At 52.8% G+C, this 25831-nt stretch overlaps 2 protein-coding genes across 2 annotated transcripts; one reads left to right on the top strand and one right to left on the bottom strand.

Annotated features, from left to right (window-relative positions):
* The first annotated feature begins 338 nt into the window (after window positions 1–338).
* Xylt2 (xylosyltransferase 2) lies at window positions 339–14695 on the top strand. Its single transcript, XM_036197119.1, has 11 exons — window positions 339–567; window positions 6943–7435; window positions 7663–7838; window positions 8110–8312; window positions 8961–9041; window positions 9240–9456; window positions 9547–9723; window positions 9951–10213; window positions 10480–10675; window positions 11256–11589; window positions 13588–14695. Exons 1-11 carry the CDS (start codon window positions 433–435, stop codon window positions 13908–13910), a joined length of 2598 nt encoding a protein of 865 aa, XP_036053012.1. The 5' UTR covers window positions 339–432; the 3' UTR covers window positions 13911–14695.
* Window positions 14696–18995: 4300 nt separating this feature from the next.
* On the bottom strand, window positions 18996–25430 carry Mrpl27 (mitochondrial ribosomal protein L27). The gene is made up of 4 exons (XM_036196661.1): window positions 25363–25430; window positions 22692–22817; window positions 22239–22306; window positions 18996–19400 (listed from the first exon to the last, which is right to left on the bottom strand). The coding sequence occupies exons 1-4, from the start codon at window positions 25400–25402 to the stop codon at window positions 19194–19196; spliced, it is 441 nt and encodes a 146-aa protein (XP_036052554.1). The 5' UTR covers window positions 25403–25430; the 3' UTR covers window positions 18996–19193.
* Between the last annotated feature and the right edge of the window lie 401 nt (window positions 25431–25831).

Below are 25831 nucleotides of genomic sequence, written 5' to 3'. Positions count from 1 at the left end.
AGGGGCAGCCTTCAGGTTTTAAGCAGGGTAGGTGGTACTCAACACACCTGAGAGTGCCAGCATTTCCCAGGGTTGGGGACCCGTTGAGTCCCCCTTCACACACACATACACCATGCCCTGACACCAGAGCTATCAGACCGCAGACCCTCCGGACCCCAGGACAATGCTTCTGGGGCCAGGAGGTGATGATATCACACGCAGACACGCTTGAGACGTGGAAGGGACCCAGAGCACCCAGATCCCTCCTAGGAGACAAGAGCGGAAGGCCGGCCCACTGTCCCACGCCCAGCCCGCCAGAGGGTGGAGCCTAGGGCCCCGCCCCAGGTCCGCCTATGTGGGCGGAGTGTGTGTGGGCTCTCGGCCCCGCGCCCATGCGCACTCCCGCGGCCGGTTTGCAGGGCCGGACGCGCGCTCCGCGTCCCGGGCAGGAAGATGGTGGCGAGCGCGCGGGTGCAGAAGCTGGTGCGGCGCTACAAGCTGGCGATCGCCACCGCGCTGGCCATCCTGCTGCTGCAGGGCCTGGTGGTGTGGAGCTTCAGCGGCCTGGAGGAGGACGAGCCGGGAGAGGTGCTCCGACAGCCGTGCGGGCGGGCAGGCCGGGCGCGGGGGCGCGCGGGGTCCTGGCGGGGCTGCGGGCGGCCCCGGCCAGGCAAGTGGGGCATGTGCCGCGTGCGTGCAGGGCGCAGGCAGCCTCCTGAAGCCCGACCTCCGTCCCCCAACGCTCCTTTCCCAGGCCGGCCTGGCGGGCTGTGTGCGGGAGCGGTGCGTGACCCGGAGGCCGGGGCGGCTGGTGGACTGGGGGCCGCGGAGGGAAGAGCGGGTCATGGTGGGGTGGTCTCCGTCCCGGGGAGCAATGAAGGTCAGACGCGGGGATCCGGGCTGGAAGGAACGACTGGGCCCTAGACTGATCCAAGGTGGGAAGCCTCAGGCCAAACTTTCTAAAGTTGGGAGGGGGCGGGGGTGTACGCGCCGTGGGCGGAGGAGTGGGGGCCGAGGGACCCCGGGCGTCTGTGTTCAGTGGCGCCTGAGAAGCAGCGAGTGGCGGTGAAGTGGAACTCGGGGTGGAATTATGGCCTGTGACAAAGTGTATGTACCCGGGAATAGAGTGAACGGGAGTGACCCCCAAGGGAAACAACTGAAGTGTCCTCAAGGCGTGGCCAGGGAAGAACCTGGGTGAATCTTCCTTCAGGAGGGAATGGGAATGAAAGGTGAGCTGTTAAGTTGGCCTCAGGACTTCAAAGGAGCAGGAAGCCTCTCTGGCTCTGGGGTATTGGGGACAGCAGCTGCAGATTAGAGCCCCAGACCCTGACTCCGGGGGTTTTTCTTCCTCTTGAGTTGCAGTTTCAGACACTCTCCTGGTAGTGTGGTTAGGAGGGGTCCAGTAGGGTCTAGGTCCGTTCTGGAAAGGTGGAGAGGATTTGCCAAATCAAAGCCCTAAGCCGTGGCCAGTGGTCAGGGGTTCTTGCTTCTGGCCCCCATGTCCCTGTGTCTCCAGGGATCTGGGAGAAAAGCTCTGTTGTCATATCCTTTGGGGCTTTACCTGGCAGGGTGAAGGCATGGAGCCTGGAAGCCTTTTCCTCCTGCACCTGGTCAGTCCCAAATGCCTGATGTGGAGACTGGAAGAATTGCCCTTCTGGGTTTCGGGGAGAATCAAGACACTGGGGTGGTGGTGAGGGGGAACAGGAAAAAGAGACTTGGGACCATGACTCCAAAAGGAGCTGAGGACAGTCATAGGGAAGCTGGCTCTGTGACTTGGTGTAGGGTGTGAGCTTGGGAGAGAGGAGAAAGTTTCAGTTAGATGAAGTCTCTTTGGGCAACTGGGACATCTCAGATGGAGTGGGCCGCAGAGGCAGATGAGGAGCCTTGTCTGTGTGAGGGGGAGGCTGGTGAGGAAAAGTATGTCGGGCACCTGAGTCTTCTCGGAAGTGGATGGCTCAGTGGCTAGTGGTTTGAATCAGTGAACAGGCTGAGTCCCTGCTGCTCTGCCCATAGCTGCGGTTGGAGAACTGGAGAGAGGTAAGAGAATTTGAGGTCTCACTCTCCCGACACACACACACACTCTACACATACCTGGCTGAAGCTAAGAAAGGAATCCTGGACCAGAGTGGAGCAAGGTCCCGGATGGCCTAAATATTGTGGTGTGGAGGAGCCTGGCAGCCACCTCACCAGACTGGGGTTGTGAAGGAGCGTAGTGTAGTGCTTGAGAAGGTCAGCACACAAGAAAGACTGCTCTTCACAGCTTTGTCCTGGCTCTGCTATCAGGTGGACTGCCTCCAGCCACTTCCCCTTCTTTTGGGGTAATGGTAGCACCAATTTTGTTGGGCAATGAAAACTACAAAGTGAAGTAGTCCCTGTGAATGCTTGCAGGAATTCTCAGCACCTGCCTAACTGTTGGGATATCACACATGGTCTAACATTACACCCTGGGACATACATTGATTCATTAAGTCAGCACATACTCAATTCTCTCCTATCCGGCACTGGGCTCATACTAGGAATACAGAAATAAAGAACAGATGAGGTTCTGACCCACAGGGCAGACAGTCTGCAAGGGGAGCCAGCCAGAGAGAGGAAGCTAGAATAACGGGGTGGATCCGATTGGGAGGCTGGGAAAGGCTTCCTCCAGGAAGAGGTGGGCAGGAGAGTTTGAGCAGAAGGTTCTCAGGAGAGTGGGCTGAACTGGGGATCCTCGGGGAATGGATAGAGGGTGGGGCACTTTCCCTAAAGATGGTTCCATTCTGTATGGCTAAAGAGACCACAATAAGGGACTTGAGTGGGTTTTATTGTAAGTGCAGTGGGAAAGTTCCACAGCAGGAGCCAATGTGCATTTAAGGAAAGCACTCTGCTGCCTGTGGCGGGGTGAGAGTGGATACCTGGGATGATCACTAACCCCCAGAGAGCCACTTGACGCTATTCAAAGCTTTCAGGAACATCTTTTCACCGCTTGTTTTAAATGCAGTCTGAGAAGTCTGAGGTGGGGGTGTATGGGGGGTGAGCATCTCTGTGTTCGCTTTCTTCATGGCTCAGGGAGGGTTCAAGGATTTTCAGTCAAGAAGTAGCAGAGGATTTCATATGCCTCCTTACCAGGGGGGAGGGGGGGCTCTGAGGCCGGAATGCATCCAGCCAGAGGACCACCCTGATCTCAGAGGCTATTGAAGGCAGCCTGTTAAGAGACATAGCATAAAGCTCTGGGACCTGCCTGAGAGGGTTCAGGAGTGGGGGCTGGCTGCTCACCAGGGCCTTTCTGTTTCCTCATTGCTGCCTTCTGGTCCCTAGCCTCCTCTGGGATTGTCCTTCTCAGGGTCAGCCAGCTCCCTGCTGCAGTGCAGGGCACCAACATGCCTATTTCCTCCCACATCCTGTCCCCCACCACAGCCAGCCTGGCTCTGTGCCCTTCTGCCCTACCCTCCTGACCAGCCTCCTGAGGCACGGATACAGGCTTTGACCCCTGGAGCTCATACCTCTTTGCCATCACTACCTACCTAATCTTGGGAAAGTCTTCATGTGCTTGTTGTGTGGCTGGGTCAGATGCCACTACTCTGTAGGTTGGCCAGCCCAGGGTGCCCTCCCCAGTGTGAGCATGGATCAGGGTCTCCTGACTACTCCCATGTCTCAGACAAGGATGGATACCCCTACACTTATTGAGTGCCTCTGAAGACACCAGAGAGCCATCTGAGTGCTGAACAGAAGCCTGGGTACTGTGGAGTATGCACAGGATTGTTGCCTGAAGGTCGCTCCCAGGCTCTTCCCTCTTCCTGTGGAAAAGGGCAGGGGAACCTAACACTGGACTCTACCCTGAGTCCACCATGTCTGACAGCCTGAGCCTTGGCCTCACATTGACTATTTCCATCTCAGTTCCCAGTAATGATGAAAAGGATAGCAACTTTTGTGAACACCGTATTTACACCAAGACCTCTATAGTCATTCATTTGAACATACTTAACTGAGTGTTTATGATTGTGACATACTCTTCTGGACTCTATGAATATGCCAGTGAACAAACAAGCTAAACTCCCCCAGCAGTGTTTACAGCCATGTGAGGGACAGACAGAAGGGCATGAAATAAATAAACGCATGTTAGGATGGCGGAAGAGGTCAGCACGTTTCTTAAGAAAATGTATTGTTGTATTATGTATGTGGATGTGGGTGGGTGGGTACGCTTGGGCCTTGGCATGCATATGGAGATCAAAGGGCAATTTGTGGGCATCATCTCTTTGCTTCTACCATGTGAGTCCCAGAGATCGAACTCAGGTTGTCAGACTTGGTAGTGGGTGCCCTTACCTGCCAAGCCGTCTTGTTGGCCCAAGATCCTCATATTTCTGTGGGGAAGGTAAAACGGGCTGAGGGAGGCTAGAGTTTTCGGTCCAGGCAAGCCTTGCTGAGGAACACAACCTGAGCAAAGAATGGAAGAGGCAAAGGATGAGCTGTGGGGTATCTACGGAGGGCACCTAGACTGAGGGCACAGCCAATACAGAACGTGAGCCAGGCATGCCAGGTGGGGCGGAGGGGCACTCCATAGGCAGCGAGGTGAGAATGAGGCAAAGGGGTCCATCGACGTGGGGGCAGGGGTGGTGCCAGGATAGCCACTGGCTGGGTCTAATCATGGGGATGTAATTTCTAAAAGGAGGGGCTGGAGAGATAGGTTCAATTCCCAGCACCCACACTGCAGCTCACAACTGTTTGTATTTCCAGTCCCAGGGGAATCCATTGCCTCCTTCCGGCCTCCACCGGACAGTGCACACATGTGGTGCACAGACATGCATGCAGGCAAAATACCGCTATAGATAAAAATAATAAATAAACACGTAAATAGAAGACAAGGAGGGACAAGCGCATGAGCCAGGGCATGGGGAGATCAGGCTGAGGGCATGGGGAGATAGTGAGATTCTCTGTATTCACATGCATTCACGATGGATTGGATGTGGAGTATAAGGCGAAGAGAAGAATCAATGTTGCGGTCAGGGCTGGGGGCTGTAGCGTAGTGGGAGAGCATTTGCTTAGCATCAGGAGGTTCTTTACCTCATCCTCAGAGCCACCTGTCTCCTCCAAAGAAAAAACTGGACTCCCAGCACATTTGGTTAGAGCCACAAAAGGTGGTCACTCACGTCACTCACTGAGATGTAAAGACTGAAGGCAGGGGGGAAGGAGGCATTTGCACTTGGACTTGGGGTTCTGAGGTCTTTAAGTTCCCAAGGAAGATGCCAAGGAGGCTGCTCGTTCCATGCCTGAAGGTTCAAGGGAGCTTTCCAGTCCAAAGAGATATAAATCTGAGATATGGGTGGGGTATAAGGATGGTATGTAGAAAGTGCCAGGCTGAGTGAGGTCTCCAGGAAGCAAAGGCTGGAGTCGAAGGACAGGCCCCAGGGTCTGCCCTGGGAGCCAGGAGACTGATGAGTGGTGGCGGATGGGAAGGACCCAGGTGCCCCCTGTAAGGTACTTGAGGGGTTGGGGATTTAGCTCAGTGGTAGAGCACTTGCCTAGCAAGCGCAAGGCCCTGGGTTCGATCCTCAGCTCCAAAAAAAAAGAAAAAGAAAACAGGTACTTGAGCCAGGCATGTATCTGTAGGACTCGGCATGCTGAACAAGAGCACAGAGTGTTGGAGGAGAGGCAGGACTCTCACAGGATGCCCAGAGGGAAGGGACAGCCAAGGGAGCTGGCCTCTCTGGTACAGTTTTGCAGTCAATGTCTCGTTCGATCTTCACCCGCACAGCTGAGGGACTGTGCTCAGAGAAGCTTGGTGGCGGGGCAGCCCAGAGCACTCCTAAGACACGCCTTGCCTCTGTCTCTTCCCACTCACAGACAGGCATTAGACAAATGTCCTTCATGTACCAGCTAGTCTGTCAGACCCTGGGAAGATGGTCTGACATGGACACTGACTGCTAGAGCAACATCCAGTGTCTCAGAGCTCAGTGTACCCCCACTGCCCCACTCTGGGACAGATGAAATGGCTGTCCACCTGGGGACTCGAGCCAATCTTAAAGGACAAGCGAGGAAGGGAAGTGGGGAGCAGAGAGGAGGATGAGTTGAGCTGAACCAGGCCATTTGGGGTAGCAGGCAGCATGGAGGGCTTCTGATCTCCTTGAGAGAGCCTGCCACAAGTGCAGAGGTTGGCAGCCTCCAGCTGTGGGCCTACAGCTAGTTAGACCTCAAGTTTCCAGCAACGGATTGATTGCCATGGTGGCCAAGAGCTCACTGGCCACAGGCAGTGCGGATGCAGGAGGGCCCATTGGGCCAACCACAGTTCAGCTGCGTTTGGGGGGCTCTGGAGCCTCCCGTCGCTCTCCAGGCTTGTCTGACGGACTTGCTTTGTGCCTGAAGCCTGCCTTTGCCGGCTCCTGCTTGCATCCCCCTGTCATTCACAGGGTACCTTCAGCAACGCACCCTGCCTCAGCCTCCTGGGAGACCCATCCAGTATTAGGGTCTCAGGCTTCATGACTGCTACTCCCCTCTGAGCTACTCCCCTGTGGTAGCCTCAGTCTTCCCACGTGAAGCGCTTTAGTGCAACCGATGCTTTGGATGCAGACGGAGGTTAATGTTGTCCTCCCAGCCAGCCCTTGTAAGAGGCATGAGTCTCAGTGGGGGGCACTCCTTGGACCCCTGCAGGTTCTGTACACCCTTCTATTGGAGAAGGCATGGGCGTGTACTTTAAAATCTGCTAGAGAGCAAGTGGCAAGAGCCCAGAGCAGGCAAAGGAAGTAGAGTGCTATGTGATCTGAGATCTGGAGGGGCACATGAGGTGGCCTGAGGTGATAGCGCAGAAGCTGCTACCTCAGCCAGCTGGCCCTGGAGTGTCGTTCTTCGTGCAGTTATTGAGTGAGCAGGACTCTCCCTGTAAAAGGTGGCAGGGAGCTTCTAGAGTTCAAGGTAACCTTGGCCAAGATGGAACTCGAGGAAGAGGAAGAGGTGAGTGACTGCTAACCGTGACCTGTGTGTCTTTTCCAGAAAGGACGGCAGAGGAAACCACGACCACTAGACCCTGGTGAGGGCTCTAAGGACACCGACAGCTCTGCAGGGCGTAGGGGCAGTGCTGGTAAAAGGCATGGGCGCTGGCGGGGCCGTGCTGAGAGCCCAGGTGTGCCTGTGGCCAAGGTGGTGCGGGCGGTAACCAGCCGTCAAAGAGCCAGCCGCCGGGTCCCACCTGCCCCACCTCCGGAGGCACCAGGCCGCCAGAACCTGAGTGGAGCAGCAGCTGGGGAGGCGCTAATGGGGGCCGCCGGCTTCCCACCACATGGAGACACAGGGAGCGTGGAGGGTGCCCCCCAGCCCACGGACAACAGCTTCACTCCAAAGTGCGAGATTGTGGGCAAGGATGCACTGTCAGCCCTGGCCCGGGCCAGCACCAAGCAATGCCAACAGGAGATCGCCAACGTAGTGTGCCTGCACCAAGCTGGGAACCTCATGCCCAAGGCTGTGCCCCGGCACTGCCAGCTGGCTGGTGAGGGACTAGGGAACTCTGGCCCTTCCCAGAAACGGACAGGAAGTGTGTGGCTCAGAGCTTCATGCTCGTTTCCCAGATGGCCCTCCTTGTCTGAAGTCTTGTTAAATGTACCAGTTGGCAGAGGGAGAGCTGGGACCAGGGCTCCGAGTCTAGGCTTCTTCTGTTGGGAGGCAGGCAGGCAACCTTTTCCCCATCTCACTAATGGCTCTGCCTATTCCACTCAGGCAAGATGAGCCCCGGCATCCAGTGGGAAGAGATTCGGGCTCAGCAGCCTGTTGGTGGCCCTCCGGTGCGCATTGCCTACATGCTGGTGGTTCACGGTCGTGCTATCCGCCAGCTGAAACGTCTTCTCAAGGCTATCTACCATGAGCAGCACTTCTTTTATATCCATGTGGACAAGGTACTGTGGGCTGGGAAGACCCAGAGGAGCTGGTTAACAGAGCAGAGACACCAAAGGCTGTAGACAGGTAGCCTAGGGAAGGTGGCTCAGCTACCTAGAGGATGGCAAGTTGAGGTCCAGACTGGCCAAGCATGAGATGGCATGGCCTATTAGGAGCTAGAATCCTGCCACTTGCCCTCTCCCTTCAGTGTCTCTTGTGCGCTGTCCCCAGGTGGGTGGGGGCTACAACCTTGGTGCCAGCTCCGTCTGCTGAGCATGCCTTCTCCCTCAGCGTTCCAACTACCTGTACCGGGAGGTGGTGGAGCTGGCCCAGCACTATGATAATGTGCGGGTGACACCTTGGCGCATGGTCACCATCTGGGGTGGGGCCAGCCTTCTGAGGATGTACCTGCGGAGCATGAAGGACCTGCTGGAAATTCCTGGCTGGGCCTGGGACTTCTTCATCAACCTGAGTGCCACCGACTATCCAACCAGGTGTGAGGATGGGTGGGAATGGAGTCCCATCTGGGGCGCCAGGGTTGGAGGGTCCATTTTGTCTGCCATCTCATTCTGAAGTCTCCACAGCCCGGACATGGTCCCTTGACCCCAGTCGTGAATTGGGGTGTGAGGCTGGTAAAAGGTGGTCTGACAATTGGGAATAATAAGAAATGGGAGTGGGGCGGGGGGTGTGTGTGGCTGGAGAGATGGCTCAGAGGTTAAGAGCACTGACTGCTCTCCCAGAGAGTCCCGAGTTCAATTCCCAGGAACCACCTGGTGGTTCACAACCATCTGTAATGAGCTCTGGTGCCCTCTCTGGCCAGCAAGGACACATACAGGCAGAACACTGTGTGTATAATAAATAAATAAATCTTAAATAAATAAATAAGTAAATAAGAAATAGGGAGGAAGAGCCAAAGGCTTGGACCTGGAGTTCTGGGTCAAATCGCAGAGGTAGAGGAGGGATGGCGTCTTGTTTGGGTCCCGCAGGTATCATCACCCCCAAAACATCAGACAAGGATCAGGCACATGACATAATAGCTCCTGTGAGAAAGGAAGGTCCAAGAGGTGAAGGTCATTCGTGCTGGAGAGCATCTGTTCTGGGGCAGGGACTGAGCATCTGCACACATTCCCTCCCCTCTCCAGGACGAATGAGGAGCTGGTGGCATTCTTATCCAAGAACCGGGACAAGAATTTCCTCAAGTCACATGGGCGAGACAATTCCAGGTGAGACAGGTGGGGAAGGAGGCCCTGATGTCTTGCACGATGCCTCCCACACAAGGGCACCTGAGGGCTCCAGCCCTGGGTTGTAAAGCCCCTAAACCAGTCATAAGTGAAGGCATGCTGGTTGCCGGGTAGAAAGAAGGCCCCTCGGCTCCTTTCTGTGGGACCTTCCGTCATGCATGGCCTTTCTGCCTCGCTCAGGTTCATCAAGAAGCAAGGCCTGGACCGGCTTTTTCACGAGTGTGATTCTCACATGTGGCGCCTGGGTGAACGGCAGATCCCAGCGGGCATCGTGGTGGACGGCGGCTCTGACTGGTTCGTGCTGACGCGCAGCTTTGTGGAATATGTGGTGTATACGGATGACCCCCTGGTGGCGCAGCTTCGCCAGTTCTATACGTACACGTTGCTTCCAGCTGAGGTGGGTGACAGGTAGGCATGGAGGCCAGGGCGGGCACTGGGTGATTGAAGGGCCCGTGGTTCACCCTTCCCCCTCTCCCGCCATCTGCAGTCCTTCTTCCACACGGTCCTGGAGAACAGCCCGGCCTGCGCCACCATGGTGGACAACAACCTGCGTGTCACCAACTGGAACCGTAAGCTGGGCTGCAAGTGCCAGTACAAACACATCGTGGACTGGTGTGGCTGCTCCCCCAACGACTTCAAACCACAGGACTTCCTGCGGCTTCAGGTGTGCTCCCTTGGCCCCAGGAAGCCTGCACCCCAGTGTTTCCCCCACAAGCTTTCTGGGTCAGAAAGGCAGGGTGGGTTTCCGCCTGGAGCAGCCAGCTCCTTGGATCTGGGCAGCAGCGGCAGTAGATGGAAAAGTCAGAGACCGTGCTGGAAAGTGCTGAGGGGGCGGCCCCTGTGTTCTGGGGCCCGCAGAGCCCTTCATCTTCTTGGTCTCTTCCTCCCCAGCAAGTCTCCAGACCCACCTTCTTTGCCCGGAAGTTTGAGTCAACTGTGAACCAGGAAGTCCTGGAGATTTTGGACTTCCACCTGTATGGCAGCTACCCGCCCAACACACCAGCCCTCAAGGCCTACTGGGAGAACACCTATGATGTGGCGGATGGCCCCAGTGGGCTCAGCGATGTCTTGCTTACCGCTTACACAGCCTTTGCCCGGCTCAGCCTGCGTCATGCTGCCACTGCTGTACCCCCACTGGCCACTGCACTCTGCAGGTAAGTCCCCCCTCTTCTTGTCAGGCCCTTAGAGTGTGGTGCCTTAAGAGAGGCACAAGTCAGGGACAGCCCTGCCCAGAGTGAGTCCGGGAAGGAGAGGAAATTTTTTAAGCAGGGTAAAGAAGAACCAGGACCATGTAGGGGCGTGAGATTTGGGGCCAAAGAAATACCTGGCACTGGGGCTTCCCAATACCTCTCCCTGGGACTCTAGGTGGTGTCAGGTGTGCTGATGGCGTCTCCTTTTCTCCCTGCTGAAACCTTCCTAGGTTTGAGCCCAGGGGGTTGCCGTCCAGCGTGCACCTGTATTTCTATGACGACCGTTTCCAGGGCTACCTGGTGACGCAGGCGGTGCAGCCCTCAGCCCAGGGGCCAGCAGAGACGCTTGAGATGTGGCTGATGCCCCAGGGGTCGCTGAAACTGTTGGGGCGCAGTGACCAGGCCAGCCGGCTCCAGAGTCTGGAGGTGGGACAGGCCCTCCCCCTTGCTTCCTTCTGCCCCCCAGCAAGACGCAGGGAGTGGGAAGAGAGGGACAGACACCAAGGGAGGGGTAAGGACTCCATCAGACCTTTATGGGCTGGGCTCTCTGGGCTCTGCTTTCCCAATAACGGCAGCCTTGGTGATGCCACACACAGATGTACCTATACCCCCGTCACAGGCACACACTAAGGGGTCCTCTCAGATGGCACAGGGAGGAGGGACGGAACCGTCAGTCCTAATCTCCTCAAGGGCAAAGATTTCCTGGGGCTTGGACAGTCCACATGAGCTTTGGGTGTCCTTTCCTAGAAGGTCTGACTTGGGTTGGGGGGAGTCTGCCTTTATGGGCCCCACCATTGCAGAATGGTTCAGGTGGCAGCCTGGAATAAACCTCAGAGCTGGGAGAGATGCTTCGGTTCTAGACCCACCCCTTCAGTTTGAAGATAGGGAAACTGAGGCCCTGAAAGAGGTAGTGACTGACCTGAGGTTACACCAAGAGGGGCCGCACGAGATAAGATAGAGGAAGAACTCCTCCTCGGCTTCTGCCCAGCGGCCTCCCTCCCTACAGGTTGGCACTGAGTGGGACCCCAAGGAACGTCTCTTCCGGAACTTTGGGGGCCTGCTGGGACCACTGGATGAGCCGGTAGCCATGCAGCGCTGGGCCCGGGGCCCCAATCTCACAGCCACTGTGGTCTGGATTGATCCGACCTATGTTGTGGCCACATCATATGACATCACGGTAGATGCGGACACTGAAGTCACGCAGTACAAGCCGCCACTGAGCCGACCACTGCGGCCAGGAGCCTGGACTGTTCGATTGCTTCAGTTCTGGGAACCCCTGGGTGAGACCCGCTTCCTCGTGCTGCCATTGACCTTCAACCGCAAACTACCTCTCAGGAAAGGTAAGGATGTCGTGCTCCAGAGATGCCCAGATCCCAGGTAGAACAGGATTTTCCAGGGTGCCGACCCCATGGCTGAGTTAAAGGGGAGAAGGCAGGGCTTTGGTCTTCCATTCCTGTATTGTGGTAGTAGGAAAAGGGAAGCCTGAGAGTCAGGCAGACTCCAGTACGAAATGTGGCTCTGCCCTTAAAACTGGGCCCTGAGCTCTGGGAATTACTCAGCGTTTTCATTTGTCAATTAAGGATGGCACAAGTATGGGAGACCCGTGGGTGACTGGGACAAATGTCACTGGAGCTGGGGGGTGGTGGCTACGCCTTTAAGCCCAGCACTCGGGAGGCAGAGCCAGGTGGATCTCTGTGAGTTCGAGGCCAGCCTGGGCTACAGAGTGAGTTCCAGGAAGGGCTCTAAAGCTACACAGAGAAACCCAGTCTGGAAAAACAAAACAAAACAAAACAAACAAACAAGTAAACAAACAAAAATGTCACTCTATCTAGATTTAGCAAACAAGCAAAATTACTGGAAGAATGAAGGGCTTTCCTTCACAGTGCCCAGAAAATGCCTCTGGTCTCACCGGGGACTGAGGTGCTGTAGTCTAAGGCATCTTGTCCCTCATCCTGTCCTGTCTCTGATGCTCCTCCGTACATAATGCTCCCAGTGCAGCAGAGCCAGATTAGGGCCTTGAGACCCTCAGGTCCCACGTAGCTTGGGATAGCCAGATTCACATGGCCCCCTGGTGATTTGGCTGAGGCTAAGGGGACAGGTTGGGGAAGCTGGAAGCTGAGCACACTCCTACAGGGGTTACCTCTGAGGTGCTGGGATGGATGCTGGCTCAGAGTGGTGGTAAGTGGTGTCGCATGGGTAGCTCTTTCCTTTCCCCAGTGTACCCTATCACTAGAGGGAAGAGCAGGAGTAACCAGAGATAAGGACAAGGGGCTGGGGCAGATATGGGGCAGGCAGACCACTTCCCCATTGGATGAAGGAGACAGCAGCAGGCTGAGCAGTCAGCTCTGCAGGCAGGCCTGGGACTAGACCTCAAAGGACAAAGGTAGAGTGTGTTCTAAGCCAAGGTAAAGGTTGGCTCTTGTCTGCGTGAGAGGATAGAGTGAGGATGAAGAAGGTCCCAGAGGGTTGTAGGGAGGAGGTGGGCCAGGCAAGCCAGCCCAGTGTAAAGAACAGGCTGCCCAGGGGTCTGGGAGCTGCTGTGGTAGTCAAGAAGGCTGTGGAGGACACAGACCAGAGTGCTACCTTATTTCGTAAAGTGCCTTGTTCAACGTGAGTCTAAAGTTGGGGGCGTTGGATTTAGCTCAGAAAGGCCCTGGCTTCTGACCTCAGCTTTAAAAAAAATCCTGGGGTTGGGGGATTTAGCTCAGTGGTAGAGTGCTTGCCTAGCAAGCGCAAGGCCCTGGGTTCGATCCTCAGCTCCAAAAACAAAAACAAAAAACAAAAAAAATCCTAAAATTAGGAATTGAGGAATTATTACTTTTTTATTTTGCTTATTTATTTACTGAGATACTGTGGTACAGTGGAGTCCAGGCTACCTGGAACTCCCTGTATAGCCCACTCTGACTTCGAACTCTTGTAATCCTCCTGCTTTGGTCTCCTATTTGTTAGTTATAACTGTGAGTCACCAGGCTCAGCTACCACTTGGATTTTATACAGCTGATGACATTTTTTGTTTGTTTGTTTTTTGAGACAGGGTTTCACTATGTAACAGCCTTGGCTGTCTGGAACTAGCTCTGTAGATGAGGCTGGCCTCGAACTCAGAGATCCACTTGCCTCTGCCTCCAGAGGGCTGGGAATAAAGGTGTGCACCACCACCACCCAGCACAACTGATGATTTTATAGACACAGAAAGTTCCTTAGCTTAGCCCCAGTCCACTCTGTAAGAGGAGACCCCATGGTAAGGTTAGGATGGGGACTGCTGTTTTCAGCCCTGACTCCTATGGTCTGGCCTCCATGGGACTGAGGGGCATGCTTAATTGTTTGTTTTGTACCCTCAGATGATGCCAGCTGGCTGCATGCGGGACCACCCCACAATGAATACATGGAACAGAGTTTCCAGGGCCTAAGTGGCATCCTGAACTTGCCTCAGCCAGAGACCATGGAGGAGACTGCCCAGAGGCACACAGAGCTCACGGGTCCTGCACTTGAGGCCTGGACAGACGGGGAGCTGAGCAGTTTCTGGTCTGTGGCAGGGTTGTGTGCCATAGGCCCTTCTGCTTGTCCCTCCCTGGAGCTCTGCAGACTGACCAGTTGGAGCTCTCTGTCTCCTGACCCTAAATCAGAGCTGGGGCCTGTCAAAGCTGATGGGCGACTCAGGTAGCAGGGCCCCAGCCAGCACAACCCGGAGCCGGGGAATTGCACCTTACAAACAATGGAGGGACATCTCTCCCACAGACAAGAACCAGAGGCCCAGGCAGTGTGCCCATTTGAGCCATCAGGAACCTGCAGTGAGGGCAGGGATGGTGGGTGTAGTGCTCACTACAGCTAATGGCTCTGCAAGAGATCAGAGGTCCACGGGAGCCATGATGAGGCACTTCCTCTGCCCCCTCTAGTTTGTACTTTTTTACATTTCAAATGAGTGGCAGGGGGAGGAAGATGTGCAATAGGGCGCAGAGCAGGCCCAAGAAGTGGGCTGTGGCCATGGGGAGCACCACTGAGCCCATCTGCTCCTGCTCTGGAGAAGTTTTGTCTGCCTCACCCTTCAGAGCCTCTATCACCAGCCTGGGCCTCCGCTGCTCACAGCTGAGGCTGAGAGGCACAGGTGTCCCGCCAGGCTCCAAGGCCGGGAGAGCAGGTGATTTGGGGTTACTGTGGAGCTGGGCTTTAGCGGGGCAGTGGCTCCTCTGGTAGCCAGGGGACCCTAGAACAGGGGTGGGGCTGGCTCTCAGGCTTTCCAGCACAATCTGCCCTAGTAAATGCAGGACATCAGAGCCCACTGAGATCCGTGCAGTTTCCCAGGTGTGCCCTGGAAGATGGAGCCCCACTGGCAGCAGAGGAAGACTGTCGGGGCACTCAGAGGAACTTGAAGTTACATTGTGCCTGAAGCTCAGTGTGAAGCCTGAAATATGCAACAGAGGAAATATATCTCTCTCTCTGCAAGCTGAATGTCCTTGTTTGCATTCTGTTGCTATGATGAAGACCGTGACTAAAGGCACGGAGAGGGTAGGATTTATTTCATCTTACAGCTTATAGGCCATCATAAAGGGAAGCCAGGGCAGAAACTTGGAGGCAGGAACTAAACCCAGGCCATGGGAAGAATGCTGCCTACTGGCTTGTTTCCCCGTTCTCAGATCAGCTACCATTCTTATGCCTCCCAGGACCACTTGCCCGGGGCTGGTACTCCCCACAGTGGTGGGCCCCCCTGACAACAATCATTAATGGAGGCATTTTCTCAGTTGAGGTACCTTCTTTCCAGGTGCTCCTAGCATGTGTCAAGTTGACAGACTAGCCAGCATACTCAAGCTCCACATCTCCTCCTGTGTCTGAGGGAGCTGTGGCTGGTCCCTGGGCTTTCTAGAAGTCTTAGCTGGCTATCAAAGTAGCCTTGAAATAGTGATGGTCTCTGAAGCAGGAACAGTTGAAAAATCCAGCCAGAAGCCAGGTGGCTCTCCAGTGCAGCCTTCTTCCTGCTGGAAATGGGCTCTAGGAAGCTTAGATTCCTCATTGCTGCCCGGCAGGCTGGCATTAATGGCATTTAGTTCTAAAACGCGCCCCACCAGCACTCCACCCGACCAGATCGCAGTTAATGTGGCGTAGGGGCCTTCAGCATCACAAGGCCCATCCCCCAAGGCTATACCTTTCTTGCTACCTGCTCAGTAATAGAGGTGGTTCTGGTTATGGCCTACTGGTTAGTTCTGAAGCTTGACCCTTTATGGCCAGGGCAGGGATTGAACCACTGCCCTAGGACCTGAGTGAATGATGTCTCCATTACTCACTTGCCTTGCCTTTCTCAAGCTCTCCCTGATTCTCCTCCTGTCATCAGGAAGGGCTCAGTATTGGTCCTCCACACCTTACAGAATGTGGGAGTCAGAATGATGGTGTCTGGACCTTGAAATCACTTCGTCAGCCTCCACACTGGGCAGAGCTCAGCTTGGCTTAGCTCGGGGAGTAAGGTGGCCAATTGCTGCCCAGGCTGCAGCCTTTTCCCAGTTGCCAAGCGAGGGCGCTCCTGATCATTTATAACAGGGTAGGCTGGTACTTCCCATCTTCAGGTAGCAAGTCAGAAAACAAACAGCTGAGAAATGATGAGCCCCAGGTCAAAGCTGATGGTGCCGTGCTCTTGAGAGTCGGTGGCGAGGCCCCCAGAGCCACTGTCACTACACTCTGCTGTTCTCACGGTGTGGCTGGCCAGTTGGGAAGTGTTAAGGGAAGGAGCACCCAGAGAAGGGTATTTTGGTCAGAGAAGATGGTTGCTGTCTCTGACTCCCACTTGAATATTTGACACTGTATTCTAGCTCTCCAGATGGTGAGAGTGATTTTTTTGTTTATCTTATTATTTTGGTTTTTCAAGACAGTTTTTCTGTGTAGCCCTGGCTGTCCTGGAACTCACTCTGTAGACCAGGCTGGCCTCAAGCTCACAGAGATCACCTGGTGCTGGGATTAAAGGCATGTACCTCCACCACCCAGCTTGGAGTTTTTTCAGCTGGGCTGGCTCACCCCCAAGCTTTGGGGATCTTTCTGCCTCTGGCTCCCAGCATTGGAGTTACAGGCGCATGAAGCTGCTCTCAGCTCTTGTGCATAGGTGCTAACCAAAGGGCCACATCTTCTGGCCTAACTGTTCCTTAGGGAAGGAGCCTTTGTGATTGCTGAGCACTGCATCCTCCAGCCTGGTTCCCCTCCAGCTAAGAGTTTACAACATCCTGGCCAGGCCCCTCCCTCACCACTGGTAAACAAACTGCAGAGAGCCCTCAGTGAAGTCTTCCTAGCTCCCTAGCTCCCCAGCTCCCCAGCTCTGGAAAGCCAGAGCAGGTTTCTGTGGGAGGAGGGGGCAGCCCCCAACACTGCCAGGTCTCTCCCTAGGATCAGGGCACCATATATCAGCTGTGTAGGAAGCAAAATAAATTTGAACTGCTTCTCTAGGCTCTGAACTTCCAACTCTGGGCACCAGACTCAGGATGGAGGGGTGAGAGCAGACTGTTCAGACACACTCCAAAGGCCATCAGAGCTGACAGAGAGGGACACAATGAGCTGGTGGCCAGAAAGGAGTGGACTCTTCCTCACCTGAGTGCTCCCCAGACATGCTGGGAGCCTGGACTTAGCAGAAGAAAAAGGAATGCCCAGATGGATGATGGGATAGTGTCAGGACTCTCCTCTCTAACAGGCTAGCCTTGGATCCCAGGCTTAGCTCTTCCCTATTCTTTCACCCACAGAGGTTCCCCCAGGAAAATGCAGATGAAGATCCTCGTATTGCCTCCTCTAAGTGAAGTATGTGCTACCATCCTGCAGCCAGACAAGGGGCCTCATCTGGCTAGAATACAGTGGAGGGAAAGAAGCTTGGAGAGGCAGGAACATTATGCTCTGAGCCTTAGGCTCATTGGTCAGACAGAGCAAGGGAAGCTGGCTAACTGGTGCATGACTCCCTTGTTCCCTTTGCTTTTCTTGATCATAATGGTGTCCCCAGAGAGAGCTGTATGAGGCGGCCCAGGGACCCATCAGTAAATCCCGTGGCAGTCAGCCTATGTGCCCAATTGTTCAACAAAATGACCAGGGCAGATTTCACCAGCAGACTGCATAGTGCTTGGGGCCCTGAACTATTTAGCCCTTCAAGTCTTAGGTGCCCTGGAGAACTCAGCTTTTCCCATATCACTCTTAGTGTCTGCTCAGTGCCCATTGGGCAGGACAAAGGAAAGGCTACAAAACTCCCAGGGCTTGAAAGCCCCACTTGGCCTGGACAGACCCCAGGCCAGGAAGGCTTAAAAGGGAAGCGTGGTAGGGAAACAGTGTAAAGGGTATGGACATACACGGGGGAGGGGAGAGAGCTGAAATCTTCCTCCTCTAATTCTTTCAATAGCTTGGTGGCCTCAACAACACTGCTTGCATTCCCACCCCAAGATGGCTTGCTTTCCCCTCAGGAAGCAGCTCCCTGTCTTGCCCCTTTCCATCTCTTCAGGGGCCTGGAAAGAACAACTTTGGTTCTCTTGAGACAGGCCTAACTGGCCTCCCACCCCTACCCCACTAGCTCAGCTGACCTCAGTACCTGCGACCCTATACACAGGACACCAAAGTGACTCCCTATAGACCCCAGGCCACCTTTGCCAAGGATCTGCAGGAGGTGGGGAGTCTTAGATCATTCTCTGAAAGTACCAGGCAGCAAGTTCAAAGCAGAACTCCAGAGCAGGAAGGTGACTGCACCCCACCTCTGGAGGCTGTGTGCAGACAGAGGGTGTTTAGAAGTCACTGGACTGTGCACCCCATCTCTGGACACCGTGTGCAGACGGAGGGTGTTTAGAAGTCACTGGACTGTGCACCCCATCTCTGGACGCCGTGTGCAGACGGAGGGCGTTTAGAAGTCACTGGACTTCACATCCTCTGGGACTGTAGCCATTACCACCATCTCCAGTGTCAGAGTGACACCTGCTATGCTGGTCCCCTCTACTACAAGTCAGACCTCCGAGGTCTGGGCTGGGCCGACAATAGAGGCCTGCCTGGGCCTGCACTGAGTACCCCCAAAACCAGACTCTGCTGCTGTTTCTAGTGAGAAATACATCAAGAACCAGAAGATAATGTGGGCTCACTGTGTTTGATGGGCTAGAAGCTGTTTGCCTCCTACCCTGGCTCACCACTGAAAGGATCCTTCTATTCTGGGGCAGGAGGGACATGGCTGAGCCTACTGTCCCATAAGCTACCATGTAGCCATCTCTGAGGCTATAGCTGGCTCCCTCTCCCTGTGGCAGCAGGTGAACCACATGGCTAGCTGCTTCCTCTACTCCCCCACCTCCCGGGACCAGCCCCCGGACCCTCAAAGGACCCAAGGAGGAAGCAGCGTTGACAGTCTAGAACCTAAAGTTCTAAAGACTTCAATTCTTTGACACAGTTCCTCTTGTTGTGGTGACCCCGGCACCATAATATTATTTTGTTGCTACTTCATAACTGTAATTTTGCAAGTGTTATGAATTGTAATGTAAATGTCTGCTATGCAGGATGGTCTTCGGTAACCCCTGTGAAAGACTCATTCAGTCTCCAAAGGGGTCAGGGCGCCCCCCAGGTTGAGAACCACTGCTCTAGAATGTAAGCCCTCCTCACTTCCTCTAAGGGGTGGTGCCAATGAAATCTCCTTAAAACCAGCTCCCTTCCTCAGTTCTTGCTCTGGAGGTCTCTTCTTCTTTTCCTTTAGTGTACAATAGCAAGCGTGGCTAGGCAACAGCAGTAAGCAGCCCCATCTGGGCTTGTCCCCAGATGGCCCAGATGCAGGGCTCCAGCTAGCTTTATTGATGCTCACATCAGAGCTACTGAAGGATTTCCAGCAGTCACAGCACAAAGGCTCCTGCAGAGTCACCATCCAAAGGCCTGCTCTGTGGGGACCTTGCCCTCACCCTGACCCTTGACTTCTGCTATCACATGGTCCTGTGACCTGGGCTCCAGGCTCCATCCAGTCAGATGGACTTCAAAGCATGGCTACCAGTTTGAAGGTTCCCTCAGGTTTGGCAGGAACCACGTGGACGAAAGTCTTGTAGAGCACAGCACCCTTGGGCAGACTGGTGACCAGATCCACAGCCTCCGAGTGTTTGGGATTGGGCACGTAGACCTCTTTCGTGTAGCGGACGATCCCCTCCTCCAGGGCATACAGGCACTTGTTCTTCCCAAGCCCCACCTGCAACACACAGACCCAGTCAGCTGGAATTCGGCAGGTGCTCTGCCCCAAGGCCTCAGGCCAGATTCTCCTTCAGAGCCAAGTCTGGAGCAGAAAGAAGGGCAGGCTCTGGGAAGTCCCTCTCTGGTCTCTCCTTCCTGCTTGGCACTTCTTTGCCTCGGCTCCTTCACCAGCTCCATCGGAGCAGAGGGAAAAGAGAACATCCAGACACGGGTAATAGCAGTAATGTCAACACAACTCGGCAGAAACTCAGTGGACAGATCCCCAAGCCAGGCCCACCAGGGAGCCACAACTCACTGCCTGACAGCATGCTTTGTTTACAGTTATAAAGTTTAGGCTCCATGGAAAACACAGATCCAGAGTGTGGGGTCCTGCATATGCTAATAAAACAATGATGACATCAGCTAATACACACGGTGCTTCCACAGTAAGTGCTCACAGCTAAGTCCTGAGGTTAACATTATACTCATTTCTTACCTAGTGCGTTAAATATATTTACAACCCCCTTTTCAGATAATATAAAGTGTTTTAATAAATAGATAATTTAATACAGACTTTTTAAAGATTTACTTAGTGTGTATACAGTATTTCTCCTACATGTTGCCTGCATGCCAGAAGAGGGCGCCAGATCTCAATAGCAATGGTTGAGAGCCACCATGTGGTTCTTGGGAATTGAACTCAAAACTTCCGGAAGAGTAGCCACTACTCTTAACCTCTGAGCCCCTTCACCAGCCCCTTCATACAGGTTTTTAACTGCCTATACTTTTTTCTTTTACAACTTGAAATTAGATGTATAGTAGAACCAGATGGGCTGGAGAGCTGACTCAGTGGCTAGAAGCACTTGCTGTTCTTCCACAGGACCCGAGTTGAGTTCCCAGCACCCACGGCCGCTCACAACAGCCTGTAACTCTAGTTCCAGATAATCCAACACTCTTCTGGCCTCCTAGAATATATACACACACACACAGACAGACGGATGGATGGATGGATGATAGAAAGCAAGTTAGGCATGGTGGTGCATGCCTACAATGTTTGCCAGGACTTAGAAGGGGATCACTGTAATTTTTAAGACCAGCTTAGGATACATGGAAAGTTCCAGGCCAGTCAGAGGTACAACAAAAACTGGATGTGTGGCAAGCCGTACACAAGCAGTCCATACCATCTGGTGTCTCTCTCTGATTAAAAGCATGAATCTATAAGCCAGGAGAGGTGGCACCAGCTGTAATCACAATACTCAGGTGGCTGCAGCAGGAGGATGGAAAATTCAAGGCCAGCTTAGGCAATATATGAAACCCCATCTTGTAGCAAGAATCTTAAAAGTTCTTATTAATAAAAACAAACCTGAAGCCAGGTATTGGGTTAAAGCTGGATGATCAGAGAAGCAGAACAGGCCACAGCCTCACCTCACCAATTCCTCAGCTGATCCTGTTTCCTCAGACCGGAAGCCTCTGTGTCCTTATCCAAATGGATCTCAGCTGAACTGCTTCTCAAAAGCCTGAAAGCTTAACCAGGCCAAAAGCTTCTAGTTTCTGGTCTTCCCACCTTATATACCTTTCTGCTTTCTGACATCACTCCCTGGGATTAAAGGCGTTGAGTCACAATGCCTGGCTGTTTCCAGTGTGGCCTTGAACTCACAGAGATCCATGCCTCCAGACGGCTAGGATTAAAGGTGTGAGTGCCACCATTTTCTAGCCTTTGTATTTAATGGCTGTTCTGTTCTCTGACCCCAGATAAGTTTATTAGGGTGCACAATATTTTGGGGAACACAATAGCACCACACTTTCTAAACAAACAACAAAATAATAATAATACAGTTCAAATCCTAGCTCCGCTAAATACCATGTCATCTTCAGCAAGTTACTTTCCTGTGTCTGCAAAATGTGGATAAACTCCCTACTTCACAGGGTCGTCTTAAGGATGGAGGGAATGGACCATGAAGAACTTGGAGCAAACTTAGCTCAAACATATCAGCTTCTACTGTTATTATTTTAGTGAAGAATTCATATCAATATCTTTCTGTGGGAGGGGGTTGAGAGTGGGGATTGCTAATAGGGTCTCACTCCATAGTCTTAGCTGGCCTGGAACTCAATATGTTGACTGGGCTGGCCTTGAACTCAAGAGATCTGCCTGCCTTTGACTTGAGTGCTAGGTTGAAGGCATATACCACTACGCTGGACTTGACATTTAAAATTTTTATTTTATGTATGTGAGTGTTTTGCCTGCATGTATGTCTGTGTACCACTTGCATGCCTGCTACCATTGAGGAAAGAGAGGGTGTCAGATCCCCTAGAACTGGAATTACAGATGGTTGTGGGTGCTGGGGATTGAATCTAGGTTCCCTTAACTGCTGAGCCATCTCCCAGCCCCTCTGATGTTCTTTTTAACTGAAGGAAAAGTATTTATTGAATCTGATTCTAGTAGAATAAAAATATTTCTTCCTTTTGAGTCATAAGAGGGGAAATGTCTTAAAATTACAAATTGATAAAAACACTGAAAAGTACATGTATCAGTAAGAAGTATGCCACTTTCAGAAGATAACTGTATTTTAAGCACATTGTTTCTAGGTCCTCAGGCAGCTGCAAATGCCCCATATATCATATCATTATATAACCCACTTGCATTTTCTATGAAGAGAAAAATGAGGCCCAGGACATGCTATGATCTAATGTTAGGCAAATCTCAGCTTTAACTAGAGTTCCACCACTCTCTGAGCCTCTGGCATTTCAACCATAAAATAGAGATGACAACTACCTCATAGGGACGGGCTGAGGACCCAAGGTATGAACATGAAAAGGCCGCCCCAGGAAAGAGAAGGGGGAAGGGCACAGAGCAACTCACATGGGCGCCTGGGTGCCATCGAAACTGACGCTGAGTGCCCAGGATGTTACCAGCGTGAACATAGTGACCTAAAAGAGAAGTCCACAGGTGAGCTGACTCTGCACCAGTGTTCACAAAAGCACAGCACAATGCTAAGAAATCACGACAGCACAGGGTTGCCACCAACCTCCAAGCCTGCTCCTGGACAACACCTCCAAGATGGTCCTACAAGGTAACGCCCGACCTCCTCATCCAGCAGCCTTTTTTGGTTGCATGGCTAAGAAACCAGAAATCAATGGGGCCCCTAGCCCTCCCTAGATCTCATCTGCCCCTTCAATATGGAGCCAATGCTATGGTAAACTGCTATGGTGAACTGCGAGAGCATAGAGTGAGGTGCTTCGTGGTCTCTTCTAAGAAAGAGCAAGGCAGCATCACGGGACACAGCTGGAGAACAGAAACCAGGCACACCCTCACCTTCCATTTTCTTGATGCCATAGTGTTTGCCTCGCGATTTCCCACCAAGGTTCTTGGAGCTGCCGCCTGTCTTCTTGGATGCATATCTGACGACAAGAGCGGGAGCTGCCTTGGGGTTCAGCAGGGCTGTGAGTGCAGAGAAGACAGACACACTGCTCAGAGGGCTCCCAATAGGATGCACTTTCTTTGCCTCTGTGGATCATTTGCTAAGCTGAGAGGCAGCAAGGGAGATGAGCAAGATGAAAGGAGAGAAGGGAGCAGGAATGCTAAGTGTGTGGTATTCAGAGAATGCCTGGGCAGGGATCAATTCATCCTTGGAATGGGCCAAGAGGTAAGCATGGTGTGGGGTGTGGGGTGCTGTGTGTCTGTGTGTCTGTGAGTCAGGGAGGGCAGGCAATGAGCTTAAATGGGGGAAAAAAATAAACATCATGTGCTCTGGCTCCTGACACACTCAGTCCTGCTGAGCCTGGAGACAGGAGTGGACATCAGAGAACGGCCTGCTTCAAAAATCCAGTCTCATGCCCTAGGGAAGGGCCGGACCATGGGACATGCAAAGAGCCTCTGGCTTCCCTCACTTACCCCTTTCTCAGCTAGCCACTCACCCACTAAACACTTGTCAATTGCACACCGGAAAAACAGCCTGTCAGGGTGGCCCTGATAGGCAGCTGGTCATTTCAAAAAGGTCCTTTCTTCCCAGAGCCCATCAGCAGATGTTCAACCAAGATCAGCACTAATCTGACCTCTTCACTAACCCCAAAGTGCTCAACAACACTTATTTTAAAAGGGAAAATGATGTGGGAGGACTTGAAGGGGGTAGATGTGGTCAAAATACATTGTACATATGAATAAAATCCTCAAGGAATAAATAAGAATACTTTTAAAAGAACATTATCTAAAATGCATACTAATGGGGCTGTAGAGACAGCTCAGAGGTTAACAGCACTGACTGCTCTTGCAGAGGACCTCAGTTCAATTTCTTGCACTCACGCAGTGGTTCACAACCATCTTTAACTCCAGTTCCAGGGGATCTGATGGCTTTTTTCTGACCTCTGTGGGTACCAGGCACACATACATACACCCAGGCAAAACACTCATACACATAAAATTCAGGCTAACATGGGCAGTTGACAGTCTGTTTCTAGGTCTCTAGGCAAAATTATAGGATCATGTCAGTACCTGAAGAGAACTTTATGGGTGTCTGAAGCATAAGTTCATAGTGCAAGTTACCTACGTTTCTCAAATTCTCATGAAAACAGAAACTAGCTGGGATACAGGACTAGAGATGAGAACCTACAAAGTGGGCCAGGGTAGCACAAGAATGCCTTTGACCTCAGCACTCAGGAGGCAGAGCTAGGCCGACCTCTGTAAGTTCAAGTCCATCTGGTTTACAGAATGAGTTCCAGCAGAACAGCCAGGGCTACACAGTGAGACCCTGTCTCAAAAACAAATAATAAAAATAAATATTTTTTTAAAAAAGGAAAGAGAACTTACAGAGACATGTTCCATGTCCAGCACTGGAATCTTGCTAACTTTAAACATCCACCTGTAGTCCAAGCAGGCCTTGAACTTGCAGCCCTCTGGCCTCAGCCTCACATAAAAACTACAGTTACAGACATGTATTACCCGGCTTTAGTCACTGACTAATGGGTGACTGATGGTTTGCTTCATTTATATTGTTTCATTAATCTTTGCTCTTGTGAAAAACAAGGAGAACCTGCAGGTTGCTTCTCTTCCCTCATTTTACAGACCAGTAAGACCTGTGGAGTCTAGCTTCAGAACTGATGTCCTATTCAGCTCCTTCCCTCCAAGTTCACTACCAGCGCCACTAACATCTTGGCCAAATTATCCTATAGCACGGCTACTATCCAGTTTTCCTGTTGGTGTGCCATATCGGTTATTTTATGTCTAGCTTGTGAGTCTGTGATCCAGACTGGCCTTAGACCTGAGGCAATCCTTGTGCCTCAGGTTCCTAAGTGCAGGGATTACAAGCACCACCATTTCTGGTCCCACCTGGTTTCATTTTCATTTCTGTTTATTTATTTGCATCCAGCCCGTCTCCTCTTGCTACTCAAAATATAAAACTAGATCAAGTCACTTTCTTGCTTTCTCTCCACAAGAGGGTTAGGTCTGTCCCTTTTAAGTCTTAATAGTTATCTCTTCAAAAGACTTCCTTGAGGACCTACTCTAAGACTCTTCACAGCACTTATCACAGCTACAACTAAGTTATTTACGTGTGTATTGCCTTACCTACTGAACTTACAAGGGGTTGTAATCACGTTCAATGCTGATACTCTCAACAGCGTCTCACCAGACCTGAGCATTGGTCATGGTCATATACGCCTGAAAACTCAGCAAAAGACGCAAACTACATAGTGAGAAAAAATGAGCTAAGTCCTAAATAATGACTCGATTAACTTTCTTAAACTTATTCTTCTCCATATACGAAGGGATTCACATAAACCCAGATGGGGTGAGGCATCTAGAGGCTCTCACCCTGCACGCCCACCCTCCGGCAGCACCGCCCACCACGAGTCACGTGACCGGAGACAGTCGGCCTCTAAAGGTAGCGACCCCCTCTCTTCTTAGGCATCCAGGGTTCACCATGAGATCCAATTTCCATCTCCCAACCTCCCTGCTGCCTCGCCCTACAACAGCCACAGCACTGAGCTACCTGCTGCCCTTGTCCTCAGCGCAAGAACTGCCGACGCCATGTTTGCTTCGCATTCGCTTCCGGGCTGGGAAAACTGCTTCCGCTACTAAGAGCTCTACTTCCGGATCCTGCGTACAGTTCAAAAAGTGGCGGGAGCAGTAGCAGGTGAGCGCAGATCTCCTGGGGTTTGTGGCTGGTGACTCCGGGGGCTTCTGCAGTGGACCGCTGGCCTCAGAGGCGGGGAGATGGTCGGCATGGATGTTTGTCCCACTGCGGGAGTCACCCGGAGCCTAGGGAGGGACCAGGATGAGGCTCAGCCAGATTCTGTGCTAAGCTGGTTGTAGATGCGCAATTCCATTTACTTCCTACAAACCTAAGTTATTGGTATTGAGTTAAAGAAACTGAGATCCAAGAAGGTTTCAGGGATTATCCTAGGTCACAATAATTATTTGCTGAAAGAATGACTCATGTAACCCAGTAATTGCAGGCA

Source organism: Onychomys torridus, chromosome 8, assembly GCF_903995425.1.
Source record: "Onychomys torridus chromosome 8, mOncTor1.1, whole genome shotgun sequence".
NCBI classification, from domain to species: Eukaryota; Metazoa; Chordata; class Mammalia; order Rodentia; family Cricetidae; genus Onychomys; species Onychomys torridus.
This window is presented reverse-complemented; position numbering and strand designations above follow the sequence as displayed.

What these genes read in the sequence shown, in the direction of transcription:
- Xylt2 (XM_036197119.1), top strand. Translation starts at nt 433, where the DNA reads ATGGTGGCGAGCGCGCGGGTGCAGAAGCTGGTGCGGCGCTACAAGCTG. An exon ending in TTTATATCCATGTGGACAAG is followed by an intron (nt 7,839 to 8,109) that starts GTACTGTGGGCT and finishes CTTCTCCCTCAG; the next exon opens with CGTTCCAACTACCTGTACCG. An exon ending in CTGGCCACTGCACTCTGCAG is followed by an intron (nt 10,214 to 10,479) that starts GTAAGTCCCCCC and finishes AAACCTTCCTAG; the next exon opens with GTTTGAGCCCAGGGGGTTGC.
- Mrpl27 (XM_036196661.1), bottom strand. Translation starts at nt 25,402, where the DNA reads ATGGCGTCGGCAGTTCTTGCGCTGAGGACAAGGGCAGCAG. An exon ending in TGGCATCAAGAAAATGGAAG is followed by an intron (nt 22,307 to 22,691) that starts GTGAGGGTGTGC and finishes CTTCTCTTTTAG; the next exon opens with GTCACTATGTTCACGCTGGT. An exon ending in GATGGCACCCAGGCGCCCAT is followed by an intron (nt 19,401 to 22,238) that starts GTGAGTTGCTCT and finishes TGTGTGTTGCAG; the next exon opens with GTGGGGCTTGGGAAGAACAA.